Source organism: Perissodus microlepis, chromosome 5 (assembly GCF_051167445.1).
Source record: "Perissodus microlepis isolate ML-2025 ecotype Zambia chromosome 5, ASM5116744v1, whole genome shotgun sequence".
Taxonomy (NCBI): domain Eukaryota; kingdom Metazoa; phylum Chordata; class Actinopteri; order Cichliformes; family Cichlidae; genus Perissodus; species Perissodus microlepis.
In genome coordinates, this window is record NC_140465.1 from 25539443 (window position 1) to 25560114 (window position 20672).

General features: G+C 38.8%; 1 protein-coding gene across 9 annotated transcripts in view; it reads right to left on the reverse strand.

Annotated features, from left to right (window-relative positions):
* Positions 1 to 20672, reverse strand: part of LOC146387443 (glutamate receptor-interacting protein 2-like) — a 261545-nt gene that overhangs the window by 39248 nt on the left and 201625 nt on the right. For 5 of the 9 annotated variants that reach the window (XM_084929053.1, XM_084929048.1, XM_084929051.1 and 2 more), the window contains exons 2-7: positions 8922 to 8999; positions 6295 to 6430; positions 5970 to 6115; positions 4495 to 4581; positions 3828 to 3903; positions 216 to 361 (exon numbers count right to left, since the gene is read on the reverse strand). In XM_084929053.1, the coding sequence (XP_084785179.1) occupies positions 216 to 361; positions 3828 to 3903; positions 4495 to 4581; positions 5970 to 6115; positions 6295 to 6430; positions 8922 to 8999 (669 nt within the window). The remainder of the gene's footprint in view (positions 1 to 215; positions 362 to 3827; positions 3904 to 4494; positions 4582 to 5969; positions 6116 to 6294; positions 6431 to 8921; positions 9000 to 20672) is intronic. The other 4 variants (XM_084929049.1, XM_084929055.1, XM_084929057.1 and 1 more) reach the window with 1 other exon arrangement.

Consider the following 20672-nt stretch of genomic DNA (forward strand, 5'->3'; position numbering starts at 1 on the left):
AGAAAAATAAGGCAGACCTTAGCGTGAGGTGGCAGAAAATGCCAGCACATCAACAGCAATCACAACAACAAAAGAATCAACCCCAAAAAAACATTTTTTAAATTTCACTGGCATTTGAGAAAAATAAATTTTGCCGCCACCTTTAATTTGTGTCTCTCTCTGTTATTTTGGCTTTTTTTTTTTGCATATGTCTGTGTGTCTACATGTGGACTCACCAATGATAGTTACATCGTACTCAATTTGGAAAAGGGCTTCCTGGCCACATTGGGCCAACACGCTGAGAGCATCACTGTGGTTTGCGTTGTGTAGTGGCACACCATCCACACTGAGGAGACGATCGCCAGGGCGCAGGGTACCTTCTCTGCATGCAGACACGCACACACATCCAAAAAAATGACATTGGATTTTGTGATACAGTGATTACAGAAGACAGGGATTGGAAATTACAATTTGCATGTAGTTCCAGCTTTCTTTCTTTCTTCCATAAAATTCTAGCGTGTTTAATTTTAACACATCAACAGTTTATTGTCCTTCTTCACTATTCCTTTTACCATCACTATTTCAATCTGACTTCAGATTTGCCTATCTTGTGCCGCTAGGAAAATATTGCAAAAGCAAGCATATGATGTCTGTTAAAAATGACGAAATATCAAATGCCAAACCTTCCCTTTTTTTCCTAACATATTCTGTGTTCTTCATTCCTTCCACTCAGCCCTGTTTGTTCTTTAACTTAGTTCTTCATCTTGCTCATTTCCTTTCTGCCCAGCTAGATCCAAGCCTCTTTCTTCTCCTAACTTTCACTTCCACAATATTGTCTTGTGATCTCATCATCCTCTTTTCTCTCCTCTTATCTGTCTGAGACTTGCAGTAAAAATTCACCTTCATTTCAAATCAAGGACACACATGGAAACAGCATGAAATGTCTTCAGCATTTAAAATGTTGGTCTGTTTTCAGTGCCTGGTTAAAAAAACAACAACAACGAAAGCAGACAAACAAAAAACACTTATACAGAGAGATCCTCTGTGTTTTTAGAGGCACTCAGGAGGACCGTTTAGGCAATTTTTTACTTCCACAAAAATGGATGTGTAACATTTTGAATTTTTAATGCAGCGCGGCACATTAGAGCACTGATAGATGCTTTATGCTGATGTCAGAGTGCGAGTAACACTGAGCTGTAATCATACCAGCCAGATGTCTTCAAACAGGATGCTGATTGCCTTGAAGCTTTTCAACCTGATGCGAGCTAAACTATAACCTAAAGGCTCTATTGTGGCAGGAATTACTCCATGTGACAGGAGTATTTCTTGACAGATTTACACATTTTTCATCGGTTTTGAATATTGGTGCAGAATAACATACATGGTACATACAGGGTGTCGGATAAGCACATGAAAAGGTACAATACCAACAGGTGATTCCGGGAAAATTTCAGGGAATTTAAAATTTAAAGGCTCTACCATATGTTGATTGAAACAAATAAGCTTTTAGAACTTGACTGATATTTAAGCTGTTTTTAGACCTGCAGGGTATCTTTCTATCTGTATCTGACAATGAAGTGAAAGCAGTTTCTTTGTGGTCCTGTAAAAAACACCATGGATCTCTAACACTTTCAGAGAAGGCACTTTAATTCCCACTGAGTAATTCTAAAAATGTAGACACTCCTGGGACTGTATGGTGCTGTGGATTAAGTTTTTTTTTCCAATTGGCATATAAATGGGATATAAAACAGCATGAATATCTCATTCGTTTCCCCAGGACTGACCCACATTTTGAAGACGATTTTCTTTAGAACGGTATTAGATGAGCTTCAGGGTAAAATAATTCAATAGTAAGAATTTAATCTTTAATCTTTGTCCTGGTCTGCCAGTTCTGTCTGTGAACTAGTGAAGGTTCAGTCAGTCTGTAAGGCCGTGTAATGTGTGATTATTTGATGAAGGTTTACACTTCTGTATATACAAATGACCAATTTGGCAACATCATTATATATCTGGTGGGTCGGCAGTCGCTTTGACAAATCTAAGATGGATTTACAGCAACAATCAAGCCCTTATGAATCAAACGAAACTGTAAAATGCCTTAATCGGTAGAAAGATGAGGCATTAACTACTCAAGCTTAGTACTTTGGCACTTTTGCATCTGCTTTAAATATTGCTGCAGAGCAATCTCAAAACAGGACCTGTCAGAATAAAAATAGCAACTTACAGTTCGAATTTCTAGGAGGAAATGATTGCAGCTGCTGAGTGATCAGAGAAGAAGGTTATATTCCAATGTTTTGTTGAAAAGGGACAGCTGAGTCAATCATGTTCTTCAAAATTGGAAATTTTGGGTGCTGAAGCTTGCCTAATGCTAGTGTTGATGTGTGACAATCAGATGTAAGATATTGCTTTATTACAAACCTCTAAAACAGGCTCAGTGGTCCTTATTGTGTAATAAATGACTTTCCTATTTTGTGTTTTAATGATGGTGGGTGACAGCAGATCACTCTTAAAGCTCAGTGATTCACTTGTAATCACATAATTTTCACATTCAATCAATTCGTTGAACTGAAGTCCTTTGAAGCACACCGACTGAAAAACTAAACTGCTTTTCTTTTGTCTTTTTTAATGACTTTTGTGCTTTTAACTTTAAAAACGATTTGAAAGAAAACCTCACAAACAAACCTCCACCAGAATATATGAGGTCTGACTTTCTATAAATGGTGGACTTTCTTTGGCCATCACAGTTATGGATATCTGTATATGTGTATCTGTATCCATTTTAAACATGGAAATTAGTTTTATTTCTAAAACAATATTATTTACACCATTTCTAGATGGTTTAATTATTACTGTGTGAGATCAAAGCTGACATGTATATGAAAATGTCATGTATTATGACTTAAACATCAAGTCTGAGACAGACACATGATGACAACATTAAAAGGATACGATGATTCATGCCATTGCAGCTATGAGTAACACATAACTGTCGACATACCAGTGACGGTCACTGGAAATGACACCATTATCCTTGGGGTCTATTCGCATGAAGGCACAGACAAATCTCCCAGACTCCCGACGGGAATGGGTTGAGCTGTGCTGTTGTTAGTTTACACTCAATGGAGGCCACTTCTTGTCTGGCTTTTATTTCTCCCAGACATTATTTTTAATGGGAAGACATTGCCCTTTTCACCTTCCAAAAAGACTAAATAATCTCTATTTCTGGGTCTCACTGCATGTGTTTTTTATGTTTGTTTAGATATGTCAGTGTAACTGTGCTGGAGTATTTGCATTCACACATATTGATGCATATGTGTGAATGCAAATGCATTAAAGGGCATAAGCGAAAATCCAACATGGCAGGTCTTAATGAGTTCTTCCACCATTATGCACCGCCAGTTTAAATGCACCTTGGTAGTGATTCTTTGTAATTCTGTTTGAGGGATAAGATACCGTTCTCAGAAAGGATATTCTGTTATTTGGTGTGTTTTGTAGGTATTGGAGAACACAGTCTAACTAGACAGCACAAAGTCTCCCATAGATGTTCAACTGACTTTAAAGCAAGTACCTGCAGAGATCATAGAATGCATTTCATATATTTTTATACTTGTCAAGCCATTCAGTGACCCCTCAGGCTGAATGGGGGCTATACCATCCTTGAAGAGACCACTGCTATCAGGATAGAAAGGTATCATCACTTAGACCAAGTGTATTGGCTTGCAGTGACACTGCAAACCCAAACCATGCCAGGAAAATGGCCCTACCATTTTCCATTCGTTGTCAGTTTGTTTGTCCATTCATCACCTACATGTGTGCCAGTTATTCTTGTTTAATCATGCATTCAGTACCTGTCTGCAGGGCCTCCTGGCCTGACATAGGTGACCACTAAAGGGCGTGATTTGTGCCAGTCCTCATGGGTACCGCCTGTAAGAGGAGCAGGGCAAAGCTCTTTACACTAAATTCTGGAGACACATTACAAAGAAATACTACATCGGCTTAATATTTACTTATTTATTTATCTACATTGCAGTAAATAAAAATGTGATACAGCATTGCAGCCAGGAAGTTTTATCCTTATCCTAAAATGCTTTTAATGTATCATTTGTTGAGAAAATCTAATATTAAAATGTAAACTTCAGATCTTTAAATACAAATTTAGATGAACCGACAAAAACAAAGCAAGGGGAGTGATGTTGTCTTTCTTTTTGGTCTAGACAACCCAAAATGTGATGTCCACATATGTGGATGCCAGGTCCTAGGAGGTTAACATTAACAAAGTAGAGAAACACTGCCAAACTACAACCATCACAAGGTGGCAGTTCAAAAAATTTATTCATATATTTACTAAGCATAGACAAAATTCCTTTTTAATAAATATGGGAACAGCTGCTGTACAATATATTGCCAACAGTTCAATGTAGTGTAGATGACACCATTTCACTAATATGTTACTTCTAACTAAGTGCATAACCATAAAAAACATAGAGTAATGGGCTTTTTTTAAGTGACAGATACCTCTCATGACGAAACCAAAACTGTTCCCTTCTTTGTGCAAACAGATGTCAATTGTCTTTGATATAACCCCTGAGGTGCTGTCTGGTGCTTTGAGTCAAGAAACACACACACAGAAACACAGAGAGAGAGAAAGAAAGAGAGAACTGAGGGATTAATCCGGCACAATTAAAATGTATCAGCATAACCTGAAGTTTACATCATGACATTAGAGCACTGATATTTAATGTAGAACAATTAAACAATAATAATTACTTGAATGCTCTTCAATTACAACACTACAAAACGAAAACACTCCTGTATTAAACTATGCATGGTATTTGAGTGTCAATTCAGGATTCCCTTAAATTTCTATACTTAAAAACTACACTTGTATTATCGTAAAATTAAATATCCTAAAATGAAAATAATGTTTTGAAGAGAGATGTTGAAGGTTCAAACATCCATCAGTGCTGTTTTCTGAGGCAAATCTATTCAGCTAGCCACAGCCTATCAAAATACAACACTGTACAGCTCAATTTGGTTGAAAAATGAAAGGTGAAAAGTTGTCTTCTCAGCAAATAATCTAGTTAAATGCCATTCCCATAGAGCATTTTTCCTTTTAAATATTAAAACCCCCTCATTTGTATCATCTATATAGCTTCATGTAGACTTTGTTTTTAATTGGGTTATGTCACATTGTGTGCTGCACTGTGAGTCTAGTTGAGCAGGCCTCTTGGGAGTCTGCAGGGCCCATTGGTAGTGCAACGTTTGGCACTGCTTTCTTGTAAGAAGATCCTTGGTTTGTATTGTGCCGTTTGGAGAGGTGTTGAGGAGGAAAAGTATCCTTTTTACTTTTCTAACCAATTTAACTAATAGCTTGTCTTTTTGTGGGAATCTTTTCAGTGACATGAACAGATGTCTTTTCAACAAATCTTTTCATTTAGTTATTTTACAGGGTGGACATGTTCAAATGAAATTATTTTTCCTGTGTGTTTCCTCAGCATGTGCTGCAGATAAAATAAAATAGACAAGTGTAATAGATCCAGCAGTATAAATATTGTTCAGATGACACAGGACAACGTTTTATAATGTTAAATAATCTAAAGTTATAAAATTACTATCAGTAAATCCCTATGATTGAGAAGTACAGTAAAGACAGGAGACTGTGCCAAGAGTTTAATCATTTAAATGAATGAAGGAGCTGTCTCTTGGCAAGTAAACAAATGTATCAATATCTAGTGCCAATGTTCAGTATCAATGAAGAAGTAGTATATACTATACGTGAGGCACAGTGAGACCTTGGGGTGACATGCGAGTTTTGTCTGTATCTAGCTGTCATTTACATTTACTTTTCTATTCAGAATTACAGTATTCATTCCAGTATCTGGCAATTTCTAATGTGATATTGGATAGGACCTTACTGACATCACTAACTCATATCTTAACGACTTTAAAAATCACATAGAAACAACCAGCCTAGCTGTACAAATACATACCTGTGGGGGGCAGTTCATACTCCACCTCCAGCAGAACCCTCTCTCCTACATTTTTCAATAAGCTGATTATCTCTTCGTGCCGCAGTTTGGTCAGATTGATCCCATTCACGGATTTGATGTAGTCCCCAACATTTAACTGGTCACTCCTGCATAAAGAAGGGACAAAAACATGTAAAGGCTTGCACAAATGAGAAAGGCTTTAACCACATGTTTCTTTTTCCTTTTATAAAATGACCAATTTATGGTACAGAATATTGCTGAATATCAAGACAGTCTGAATCTATGTATTCATCCTCATCTTAGAGGTTGACTGTGTTTCACTCACCTGGCTGCCAGTCCTCCAGGTCGTAAGTTTGATACACGTGGTTTTCCATCCTTATCAGTTCCTCCTGAGATGGTGAGGCCCAGTGTGCTGCCTTCTTTCTTCACCAGCTCCACCATAGTCACCCCCCGCAGAGCTTCTAACCAAACACACACACACACACACACATAAAAACGATACACACACAATACAGGCAGAGGGAAGGACATACCAATACACACACAGGGATGTGTACACAGACATATGTAGCCACACTCAAACATACAAAATACAGGAGAGGAATAAGTGGTTAGTGTCTGTTCATTCATTCCAATTCCTGGATTAAAGCTTTAATAGTTTCTAAAAGATAAAAAAAAAAAAACTAAGACAATTGTTCCTGTTTGTCCTTGAGTGAGACACTGATCTCGTGTTGGCTTAAAAGAGCTGAAATGACTAAAACGTAATGTGAATTTCAGACAAGATAAGAATCAGATAATGATAATTAGGAGTGCCCTTTGTCTCTTGTTGTCACTCCACTTGAAGAGTTCCTGGCAGGGATGAAAAGGTCTTTAAAGGTTAAAGTACACCAGCAGAAAGCAGAAGTTTAGATCAATTTTCTCTTCCAGCTGAGAAATTAACAAAAGTAATCAACACTGCACCTAATATACTTTGCTGCTAAAAAGTTATATTTTACAGAATCTGCAACTCTAACTGTCCTTATTAAACAAACAATCAAACAAACAAATAATTTAAGAAGTATAATTATTTGAAAAAACTGTCCACAAAATATACTACATTTTCTTGACCAATAATGTACTTTCATTAACTTTGAAATAGCTGTTATGTACAGTTAAAACTCTAATGCATCCTCTAAAAGGAACTTTGTGATAACAAGGATCAAGGATTGGTGGACCACTCTGACTCTTTCAACATGAGGACAAAAGAACTGCGTAATGCAGAAGAACTACTTAATGCAATATTCCCTAAACACCTAAATAGACTAGTCCATGAACCAAAGAAACACAACGTTCACGAGAATTCCATCAAAATTCTAACACTTATTAAAAAACTATTTTTAGAGTGAGTTGAAGTTGTGTCATTTTTTTCAGTATTCTAAAACATATAAGGCCGATTGAGTTTGGTTAAGTCATGATGGGGGTAATTATTACTGGTCAAAAAAAAATGGCACGAGTAAGAAAAATGTAAGACTTTCTAGGTTCAAGAAAAGGCTAAGGAATTTGGTTCAAAACAGCCAGGGGAATCTTGGGAGATGAATAAGCCTTTACCGAAGTAATAAGTAAACTAAAACCCCAGAGCTGTCATGACATGGTGTTGCCTTCCCATTTGTCTATTTGTATCATTACCATTTACATACACCATGAGCGCACAGAAGCATTCCCATACACACAAACACATCAACACACAAGCAGATGAGATAAAGCTTTTGTGTGATAGATGCCTAGATTAGGTACATCCCTCAGGCAACACTCAGGATCAGTGAAGTGCTTCACACCACAGTTATCTCTGATAGGCATTACGCAGCATATACAGGGACATGCACATTATTAGCAGAAAGGCACTCATTCATTCATTAGTCCTTGTGCTATTCACATTTGCATAAAAGCAACGCTTTTCCAAATGTAGTCTGGATGATGTGAACATTTTCTGAAGACAATCCATCACTAATTTTTTTTTCTGCAAAGCTGCAGAACTGAGGATGTTGGAATTCATAAAGTTTTGATCTTGTAGAATGATTTTTATACTGCACAAAAGAAAACTTGTAGAATGATTGCTGTACTACAGAGAAATGGGAGAAGTATTACTGTACATGTAATAATGATGAGATAGACGGAAACACTTAAAATACAATAATAATAACAATTATTTTAAAATTAAAAAAATAAATAAATAAATCTTAATTTTTAAAGCAAGCAAAGTGACCTAAGTTCTAGGAATGTAGCTGACTTATGTACAAATTGATAAAGATGTGACCTAAAAGATGATCAGGAAGAGGTCACAGATACATAACACAGAATAATAATAATAATAATAATAATAATAATAGACCTATTTAAAACTTCACGGGGAAACAAGCAGAAAACTATTCTTGTTTAAAGATTCCTTAAGCCTAGAAGAAGTTAATGAAAAGATGATGAAAATGTAACTGAAGGCTCTCAACCTTTGACGAGCCATAAATTACAGTTTTCATTCATGTTGTCAATTATAGTGTATTGTTGGGTAATCATCAATAATGAGGAGGTTATAAAACAGCTAAAAAAGCTAAGGGGAAAAAATCAGTATTAATCATCAGCTCGACTAAGTGTGTAGTTTTGGACCACTTTGGTTAGTCATGACTCAGATATAAATGTGTGCTTTCTAGAAAAGCAGGCAAAAAACCCCCAGAAAGCTTTCTTAGGTAAGATGTTTACTTTAGAAGACCAAGTTTAATTGTGACCATTGGTAATTTCCAAGAAATAAATTTTTTTAAAGCATTGGCTACTGGCTACACCCCTTTAAACAGAATTTTCAGGATTTACCTTAAAAAACACCGACAGAGAACGAGAACGAGAGAGAAAGTGACAGACAGAAAATTACACATACATAGAAATTTATAGGTATGTAGCTAGTGGTAGTTGGTGTTGGCCACTTACCAGGTATGCTGTGTCTTCTTGAGGCCATGGTATGCTCTGGTCCAGAGATATCCTTAGTTTTCCCATATGGTCCATCATCTAAAGAGAAAAGAGACACAGAATTGAACTTTAGTATTTTTAAATTTATTTTGGAACAGTTAAAGCTTCAATATTTTGACTGTTACAAGGCAAACATGATTAGTTTATATGAACCCGAGGATGGTCTAAGGCAGCGGTCCCCAACCTTTTTTGCGCCACGGACCGGTTTATGCCCGACATTATTTTCACGGACCGGCCTTTAAGGTGTCGCGGATAAATACAACAAAATAAAACTAGTACCGGTACCGAAAAACAGAAGATTTATTCATAACACACGTGAAAAGACCCAGGAAAACCGAGTTAACGATAAAAATGATAACAAAATAACGCTGAAAACCGATAAAAACCCTGAAAACTATACATTTCACACCTGAGCCTCAACTCTCGCGGCCCGGTACCAAACGACTCACGGACCGGTACCGGTCCGAGGCCCGGGGGTTGGGGACCGCTGGTCTAAGGAGCTTGGAAAGAAAAGCCTCTGGACTTCTTTGAGTTGCTTGAAGACGTTTCACCTCTCATCCGAGAAGCTTCTTTAGTTCTAAGGTCAAATGGTGGAGAGTCCCAGATTTAAACCCAGTGGGAGTTTCCCCCCAAAGAGGGACAAAGGACCCCCTGATGATCCTCTACCTAATCACATGAGCCAAGGTGTGAAAGCGGGTGTGGGTCACAATCAGCCAAGGTGTCGGGTGAGCCCATTGTGAAACCTGGCCCCACCCTATCATGCGATTTCCTGAGGTCAGATGGCCCAGGATGTGAGTGGGCGTTAAGGCGTCTGGGAAGGGAACTCAAAACTGGATTATAGATGGCAGACAGTTGGTGTTGTAAACCACCGCCTCTGTTCAAAGATGGTTGCTCACAGTGGATGTAAATGGCTTCTTTCACTCCTCTTTCAAACCATCTGTCCTCTCTGTCCAAAATGTGAACGTTGGCATCCTTGAAAAAGTGACCTTTGTCCTTTAGATGCAGATGGACTCCTGAGTCTTGTCCTGTGGAGGTGGCTCTTCTATGTTGTGCCATGCGCTTGTGTAGTGGCTGTTTGGTCTCTCCGATGTAGAGGTCTGGGCATTCCTCGCTGCACTGTACAGCATACACCACATTGTTAAGTTTGTGTTTAGGAGTTTTGTCTTTCGGGTGAACCAGTTTTTGTCTGAGTGTGTTGCTGGGTCTGAAGTACACTGGGATGTCGTGCTTGAAGAGAACCCTCCTGAGTTTTAGACTACGATGACCTGGATGACTGAGAACCTTCACAGACGAACCCGAGGATGAATTATCAGGTTTGCTTGGGGTGTACTGTACCTATGGCTATCTGACTCAACAGAAAGTCCTCAACACAAATAATGAAGGACACCACAAACGAATAACTACATAAAAGACCAAAAAATTCCATTTATTGACGGTGCTTATATACTGTAAGCATACATCTAAAGACCTATTTAGAAAAGCAATCATGCTAACACTGTCGGCACCTATTTAGCTCACTTTCAACACAGGAATCACATTTCATATCTTAACTGACTGTGGTGTCCTCCCAAACTTCTCACATGTGATACTGAATATATGAAATTTGTAGCAACATAATAATACCCCTGCACAGTAGTTTATGATGACCATAAGATGATCACAAAGCTCTTTTGTTTTTGATTTGGACTTTGTTATTCAGATATATCATTTCATTCACACTCTCATTCACACCTGTACACAGCTTCCATAAATTGTATTGCTTGTCAGTGATGGTATTGTTGAGTAATGGTTTCTGCTCCCAATTTCAGTTGACACTGGTCTGAGCATATCTGATGATGATTCTGAGAGGTACAACAAAAATGTCTGATAGCTAATCCATGACTGAGAATGTAAAGACAAGCCTGCAGCACTGCATCTGTTACTTCTATCAATCTTTTTTTTCCTTAAGGATCAAAGGGGTTTCATGCCCCAACTGTACAGATGCAAACACAGTTGGCCTTCCTGCCTTTAGAGCTGCAAATATTCTCTAAATGCTTCTTTGAGGGAATTTTCTCCCTTGTAAGAGTTTTTTTTTTTTTTTTTAAAGAAATGCTGTGTAAAATATTGAAAAAAAACACCCCACATTTGTAATCTCCGTACCACAACTGAAATTGCATCAGTTTTGCACGATACTGTGTGAAGAATACATGTAAGGGAGATTTTCCAGTTACCTACACACTGTCACTTTAACTAACTTTAAGTAGGTTGACACATTGGCAAATACCCAGAAGAGCTGTTGAAGGAAGTCTCCTGCCAGTTTGGACAATGAAACAGAGGCCAACACTATATGTCACATTTGGGGGAACAGATGTCATGCTTTATAGTCTGCGGCAGAGACTTTCTGGCAAATATCTAGAAGACATTTAATATTTTATTTTTTCTTCCGCTCAGATCACCACAGCTTTCTAAAGCTGTGCTTTTTTTGTTCCTAAATTAAAAGCACAGGAGGGAATCTTGTATACAAACTTAAATTAAATGTCACAATGCCTGCCTGTCTACATACTTGCAGTAACCACTTTCCTTTTTAATTGGGAGGTTCTGCCAATAAAGTGCTTTTTGAATACAATATCAAAGATGTGATCATGAATATGAACCAGTTGCACAGCTGCAGTTTCCAGTTTTAATTCCTGTCTAGCTAACAAAGATAATAGTAATTCTGCCTGTAGGTGGTGTCAATGTGCTCTATCTATAAGTGAGCCACCCGCTGACAGCGTGACTGCAACTTTTCTTTTTTATACACATCTGCAAAATTAATTTGGCTCTACATGAATTGTTCAGGACTGTCTTTCTGCTTTTTATGAAGAACAAAGAGGGGCCAGAAATTATTGCGGATATAACTAAATATCACTAAATATATGTATTTGATGCATCATAATGTCCTTTTGGCACTAGTATGACACAATAATGCAAATAAATCGAAGCTGCTCTTTTCTTTTCTACCATAGAACGAATATAGAGCTTTTGTGTAAGGAATCATTAATTTTTTTTACTATAAATCTGTTTTTCCTTTTCAATCTATTATTGAGTACAATTATATTAATGCACATATTTTAAGGACTCATCTATGATATATTAAGGATATTAAGTATTTTGCTAACCCACACTCTTTAACTTAGTTTGACAGCAGCTGCGACAGCAGAGCTGAGCTTGTTGTTGTTGTTGTGACTCTGAAGGGAAAGGATGTGTCCTACTTTACAACCTCTGCTCCATCGGAGGGATGGGATAAGTTTAACAATTCATAAACCACTTCCCAGTTATTTTCATACTCTAATTCAGAAGTTGCATTAAAACCAGGGACAATTATGCCACAGCTTAAACATAAATGTCTTAGCCAATCTTCCAAAATAAATGCATATTTGTAATGCTGTTCCAGAGCAACATTTTAAATCAGCTTACTGCCATTAGCAGAGTAAGCACTTAAAAAACATTTGTAACAGTACCAAAGAAACCGCAAACGTTAGCTGGCCAGAATTAACGATTGTGTGACATATTACTTTAACAGCCAAAATTAACAAGGTATTTGCTTTCTATATTTTACTAATATGTCAAGAAATCTCTGTATGTTGTCAGTCTTCACACTGGGCAGGCCTAATGCTAAGGGTCAGAGTAAGTGCTCTAAGTTTTATTTTAATCACCAGAGGCAAAAGTAACATCATGTTCAGACAGTTCAGAAAGTATTCTATATTCAATTCCACCAGGATCAACACATTTCTTGTTCTTTTTTTTTTATTGTTGTCACTACATGTTCCTGAATTTATTGACATTCTATGATCTCTAGTTGCCACATTGCTGCTAGTGTCTTCCTGTGTGGTAGCGAGTTTCCTGTGACATCTACCTTCCCTGATACTGACAGGACTAAAAATAGTCCTGTAGGAGTAGGAGCAGAAACACATTTGAGGTAGAAGGATATAAGTACACATAAACCCTTTTTAATCACTACAAGTGTACGCCTGTGAGTGCAGAAACTCCATTCATATTTAATAGAATTAAAATCTATACATTGGTCTGGTGGTTTGCACAGTTGACTAATGGCTCATTCAGTTTACAACATGAAAGAGCAGAAAGGTTAGGTCAGCATATGAGTTGGTGTGGGATTGTCTGTTTTTGAGCTTGCGTATCTATCCTTTTTCTGTGTCTAAATATCATAATTAGTTACAATGTTTATGTTGTTTATTCAACATATGCATAACTCCTTCACTGTCAAGGCTTTGGCCTTTAAACAAATTGGTGAATTAAATTTTATTGTGTGCCGGGCGGTGGCCAGGAGCGGAGGCCCTGGCAGACTGATCCCCGGCTGCCAATTGGGACATGGAATGTCACCTCTCTGGTGGGGAAGGAGCCTGAGTTAGTGCGTGAGGTTGGGAGGTACCAGCTAGATATAGTCGGGCTCACCTCTACGCATGGCTTGGGCTCTGGAACCAGTCTCCTGGAGAGGGGCTGGACTCTGTCTCAGTCTGGAGTTGCCCCTAGTGAGAGGCGGCGGGCTGGGGTGGGTATGCTAATATCCCCTCGGCTTGCTGCCGGAACGTTGGGGTTCTTCCCGGTGGATGAGAGGGTTTGTTCCCTGCGCCTTAGGGTCGGGGAACGGGTCCTGACTGTCATCTGCGCTTATGCGCCGAGTGGCAGTTCAGAGTACCCAGCCTTCTTAGAGTCCCTGGGTGGGGTGCTGGAAGGTGCTCCACCTGGAGACTCTGTTGTCCTGCTGGGAGACTTCAATGCTCACGTGGGTAACAACAGCAAGACCTGGAGGGGCGTGATTGGGAGGAACGGCCTACCTGATCTGAACCCAAGCGGTGTTTTGTTATTGGACTTCTGTGCAAATCACAGTTTGGCCATAATGAACACCTTGTTCGAACAGAAGAGTGTCCATAAGTGCACGTGGCACCAGGATGCTCAATTTGTAATAGTATCACAAGACCTGCGACCATATGTTCTGGACACTCCAGTAAAGAGAGGGGCTCAGCTGTCAACTGATCACCACCTGGTGGTGAGTTGGATCAGGTGGCGGGGGAGGACGCTGGACAGTCCCGGTGCACCTAAACGTGTAGTGAGGGTGTGCTGGGAATGTCTGGCAGAGGCCCCAGTCCGCGAGATCTTCAACGCACACCTCCGGCAGAGCTTCAACAGCATTCCGAGGGAGACTGGGGACATTGAGTCCAAATGGACCATGTTCAGCATCTCCATTGCTGAAGCTGCTGCATTGAGCTGCGGCCGCAAGGTGGTTGGTGCCTGCCGTGGTGGTAATCCCCGAACCAAATGGTGGACACCAGAGGTGAAGGGAGACACCAAGCTGGAGAAGGAGTCCTATCGGGCTTGGTTAGCCTATGGGACTCCGGAGGCAGCTGACAGGTATCGACAGGCCAAGCGGAACGCAGCTCGGGCAGTGGCTGAAGCAAAAACTCGGGTGAGGGAGGAGTTCGGAGAGGCCATGGAAAAAGACTTTCGGACTGCCTCGAAGAGATTCTGGCAAACCGTCAGGCGTCTCAGGAGGGGAAAGCGGTGCTCTACCTGCACTGTGTATAGTGCTGGCCTCTCCCTTAGAGATAGGGTGAGAAGTTCGGCCATCCGGGAGGGGCTCAGAGTAGAGCCGCTGCTCCTCCACATCAAAAGGAGCCAGCTGAGGTGGTTCGGGCATCTGACAAGGATGCCTCCTGGGCGCCTCCTGGGTGAGGTGTTCCGGGCATGTTCCACCGGGAGGAGGCCCTGGGGCAGACCCAGGACACGCTGGAGAGATTATATCTCTCGGCTGGCCTGGGAACGCCTTGGTGTTCCCCCAGATAAGCTGGAGGAGGTGGCTGGGGAGAGGGAGGTCTGGGTTTCTCTGCTTAGGCTGCTGCCCCGGATAAAGCGGATGAAGATGGATGGATGGAAATTTTATTGTAAAAAACTTCATTGTATCTTTAACCTTAATTAATGTGTCACATGCATTTATGTAAAGCACAGTTACAAAAATTAATATTGCCACAGAGCATAAAGTATTTTAAAAATCCATGGTAGCATATTTAAAGCGAAGCTTTTATATATAGCTTGTAGTTTTACCTTTATCGACTATTTGATGTCTTTACAAGAAACAGTTCAGCAATATATAAAGTGATACCCTCTAACAATGACACAATTTCCTGGCTTCTAACAATTTCAAATATGCAGTGCTGTCCCACTGGAAATGCTTAGAAATCAGTTCTCTTCCCAGCAGTAACAGTTAAAAGGAGGCCATTGTTGTTGTGTCTCAGAGTCTAGAGATCTTCACAGAGGTGTAATAAGTTTAATAATTCATAAGTTGTGGATTCAATTTAGCTTTAAACTGCTTTCATAAATTATATGGCTGGCTGTTCCTGCTGTGGGGCTGTCACAAGTATAATGGACCCTAAAGGCTGCTCATCAACACACACACACACACACACACGCTTACACGCATGCTTACATGCAAAATATGTGCATGAAAATAAAACTCAAGCATGCTAGAAAATACAAATGTACACTTGCAAAGACATCAAGAATGCTTTCAGCAACTTGGCCATCTCTGCCGCACTGACTGGATGTAAGACAAACTGATTTAGTCACAACTTACCCCCTCGAGCACTATGAATCTGCAGCTCTCATCCTCCAAACCCACATATCTCCAGTGCCAGAGTTTCTGTGACTGAGGTATCAGATCACTACAAACTTGTTTGTCATAACAGGCCTTTGGAAGCATAGCACATCATCTGCTAGCAATACTAGTCTTTTTCAATGGCTATACATATCATCTTCACACTGACACTTTTTCTTTTTAAAACCTTTTTTTCACTGCCTCTCTTCTCGGTTCCCCAACACTTTCTGATAAATTAGTGCCTCCGAGTGAATAATTTGAATGTGATTAGGCTAATGACTGCCGGCACTGTCAGCTCACCAAACAGGTTGAGTTACAGAAGAGGCGTCAGGCCAGATTTCCTCCTGCAGCAGAAGTGCTGGCATAATGCTTACAGCATGAGCATCTTTTCAAGCAGAGACAGTAATGACTTTAGCATGTGCTGGGCAGGTTTTACAGAACAAAGGATGGATGTCATTGGACAAATACAAAGTAATTTTTGTACAACAGGTTTTAAGTTCAGATTCATTGCTCTGTAGCAACAATGGCACAACTGTTAAATGTATGTTTTGACATAAAAATGAAAAGGGCTGAATTATTTTAAATGTTTATTATTTTCTGAACAAAACTAAACAGCTGAACAGAAATTGCAATATACTTATGTTGTTACAGTTACATGTAGTATGCCAACATTTCTTGTCAGCTAAATGTTCACTCAGGATATACTGCAAAAGCAATATGCTACTGTATGTGTGCATGTGTGTGCCCCACAACAGATGTTACATGTTTAGTGTTGCTTTCATTTTTATTAACACATATATATATATATATATATATATATATATATATATGTATTTTTTTTTTTTTTTTTTTTTAAATTAAAAGAAGTGAAAAACCCATAGTGATGCATTTTTAATGCATGTAGTCACTCACTGTTGGCTGTGTGAGCTGATGAAAAAGTGAGTGACCAAAATAGTTACAATACAGCCTACAGCTCTGTGCTATTCAGAATGAAAACTGAACAAGACACTGATTTTTGTGCCACCCTAAATTAAATTCAAGCCTCAGCCTGGCCACCACCACAAAATTGTGGCATCTCCATTGCAAATAAATGAATGAATAAATTAAAGGAAACAGAAAAAAAGAATTAAAAATAGGATGCTGTTTAAATGTAAGCCTATAAGTTGTATGTCTGCTACATAAAATTCCACCAATGTGAAGAAATAAGACTAAAAAACCATCTATGCACCAAAACGCACAATTATTTGTGTATCAAAGTATCATATTACTTTGATACACAAATAATTGTACTTTTTGGTGCACACACACACCCACAGACACACAGTAGCACATTGCATGTATGCATGCATGTATGATATATTTTAAGTGTTTTATGGGGTTGTAGGTCAAAAAATTCTGGGTACACTCTGGGACAGACAAACATTCACACCTATGGGCAATTTAGAATGACCAAATATAAATATACTCAGATCAGGAACATGGTAATAGCATGTAGTTTTGACTGGTACTAAGTCATGCTGAAAAAAGGGAATCGGCATCTTTATCAAACTTGGGATGGAGGCATGAAGTGCTCTAAAATCACACAACCACAGCAAGCACTTCAAATCATCATGTCTGTGGAAATTTCACACTAGACTTCAAACAACTTTGATTTTATACTTCTTCACTCTTCCTCCAGACTCTAAGATCTTGATTTCGATATGAAATGTAAAATTTACTTTGATCTGTACAGAGGACTTTGGACCAGTAGGCAACAGTCCAGTTCTTATTCTCCAGTCTCTGGTTCAGTGTGGCTTTCAGAGACTATAGTTTAACATATAGTTTGAACCAATATGGAAATATAGTTACTGCTGAAATGACCCAGATGCAGATAAAAGTGTTGCCCAGTTTTAAACTAGATGTATGAAAGTCTTTGATCTGCGAAATGTGGATATTTGCATTTCAAATGGTGAGTTTTGAATTAGCAGAAAACACTTGAGAATATGGTGTCAAGATAGCAATGCAAAAAGTGAATTGGAAAGTAGCAAAGGTTTTGAGCAAAACAATATTGGGGTATTTTTCATGTGTCAATACACCAAGCTGATGTTTAGCTTGCACAACTAATCATCTACCTCTCAACCACAGATCAAATCAATGTTGAGCTTCTAATCTGAATTTGATAAATTGATATTTACTGACAAGCATAGCACTAAAATTAATACATATCATGATCATACTCTGACCTACAGTTTGAAAGCACATAATTAGGAAAACACCTTCCTACACAATCTTAGTTTAACCATTTCTTTCTTTAGCAATCACACAAAAACACTCAGTGGTATATAACAGTACTTACTAGACACAACACCCCAACAACTTAATCATAGATATACATACAAACATACATTTGCACTCTCTCAAGTACACACAGAGTGGTTTCTCCAAATGTGACAACAAAGTGGATGCATGGGTGAATCTAGGTGTCACCTCATTGTGCTTATTATTATACACATGCATATACACAGCAGAGCCTCTTATTGGTAAGTTGATGCCACTCATTTAAAGGCAATTCTGTAGAGATCCATCACTGAATATAGAGAGACAAAGGGGTTTGTAACTGCAATAAACTAAGTGAACTTTGTATGTTTTCACCCCTGGCTTTCATTTGTAGTCATGAAAAAGGGAATAATTTCCATAACAAGAGCAAATTTGCATAGGCAAAAATTTGTGACTAGTTGCAGTCTGACCGTAGAGATTTAAGAATTCATCAAAATCTGTAAACTGAAATTAATGAAAATCTGTCACTGACGATATGTTTGGAAGAACACATCAATGTCAAGAATGTAGCAGCACTGTACACAATAGTAAATATTAACATAATAAGGTTTTATTTATGATGTTTTTCCTGGACTAATATGCATAATACACTTGAATGAGCTGTGATTGCAGTGAGCAGCTGCCAGGTACGTTTGTATGAAAGTGGAAGAAGGCTTCATGTGAAAAGAATGCACCACTACTCAGTCAGGCTTCTCAGGGTGCATAAAAGAGAACACAAGATCCAATTGAAAAGAAGCGAACAGAGTAACTCAGCCTATTCATTTTGTTGAATAAGAAATTAAATCAAGTACACTATTATAATCATTCGCTATTCACTAAACCACCAAGTAGGCGTCACAAAACAAATGAACAAGCGTGCTGCTGAAGTGTTCAGAAAAAGAGATACACCTGTTTGTTCAATGCAGGAAAATGAGAAGAAAAAGACAGAAGACAGACTGACAAGTATGCATATTTTCAAACAAACTTACATAAACTAGCAATGACACTTTAACTTTATGTTAATTTTGATTTGCAAGAAAAGCAAAATGCAACGGAAATCCAGGAAATAGTCATTCACATCGTCTATATGTCTGCCATAATTATTTGTAGATTCCTTAGTGTGGCCGACAGGTAATGGGAGACTAACTCAAGAAAGCCATTATCCACATATAAAGGCACTTCCCTGACATTAACTGAAGAGTGTCTTGCTGTGAGGTTGCAATGAGTCACCATACATCTATAGAATAATCTTAATATGATGATGTAGTGTATGTGTGTAGTACCTGTATAACCAGAAACATACAGCGTAACCTTTAAAATTACCCAACTAAGATCCCTTTTAACCTTTCTTCAGACTTCTCAAATTCCAACAAGTCTGGAAGAAAGCTATGCAGCCTTTCAGTTGTGTTGTGTTACTCTAGACCATTAGTGGTAATGTTACTAAATATTTTTGCTTGTTTAGGTCACACTACCTTGAAATTGTTACTGCCCTTTAATGATCATAACAACAACAAATGCCAGTGTATCTGAAGAAATAACATACATTTTTCCTCTGTTACATCAAGTTTCAGTGTCACACAAGCACCATAAAAATCAACGACCCAGTCACTGGTATATCTTTGTTTCACATGCACTGTAGGGCTATTTTGATTTTTTTCTAGTGGACCCTGATTGACTCATTATAAAGAATTGATATCTTCAATAGGAATGAATGGAGATGACAGGTAAGAACAACACAGAAAAAGACTAAAAAATCATTTGTTCTGGTCTTTTCATGAAAATTGCTCACAATCTGCTTCTTAGGTCTGATGACATTATCCATTTCCAGGTCCCAACTCTTCTCGGTTACCAAATTACACAAACACCGTGGTATCACTGAGAGTTAAAAATGGTCCAAATTCTGTCATCTCCAATGAATGGTCAGTGTGGCTGTTCTCCCAGGTGTTACAATACAGCCCAAGGCCCAACAATGTTGGTTGCTAGCTTCTATCTAAATACCATTTTCTCACTGAAGGATTTCTAAAAAAAAAAAAAATTGCCAGTGTTTGTAGGGTTAGGCTAGCTGAAATATAATGGTGTGCTACCTGGTGGCTAGCTACAGAAGTATGGTTAGGGTAATATAAACGTATTAGCACAGTGAAGATGGGGAATTAGGGTTAACCTCTTAAGTTAATGTGTGGATGCCCAATGGGCAGAGACAAATGCAATCAAATGGAAGGTAAAGGTGTTGAAAAAAAACCTCCAAACATCAGTTAAGAGAACATCTGAGATCCATCCACAATCTCAGCCAATGTGAGGGTGATTCTTTTTTAAAGTGTTCAAATATTTGGAGAGCATATTTCTCCCAATGGCTTCCCTTCACTGTCTCCCTGTTAAATCCAGAATTGAATTCAAAACCCTGCTCCTGACATACAAGGTCTTAAATAATCAGGCCCCATCTTATCTTAATGAACTTGTAGTAACATATCACCCTATTAGAGCACTTCACTCTCACACTGCGGGCTTACTTGTTGTTCCTAGGGTATTTAAAAGTAGAATGGGAGGGAGAGCCTTCAGTTTTCAGGCCCCTCTTCTGTGGAACCAGTTTCCAGTTTGGATTTGGGAGACAGACAGTATCTCTACTTTTAAGTTTAGGCTTAAAACTTTCCTTTTTGCTAAAGCATATAGTTAGGGCTGGACCAGGTGACCCTGAATCCTCCCTTAGTTATGCTGCAATAGACGTAGGCTGCCGGGGGATTCCCATGATGCATTGAGTTTTTCCTTTCCAGTCACCTTTCTCACTCAATATG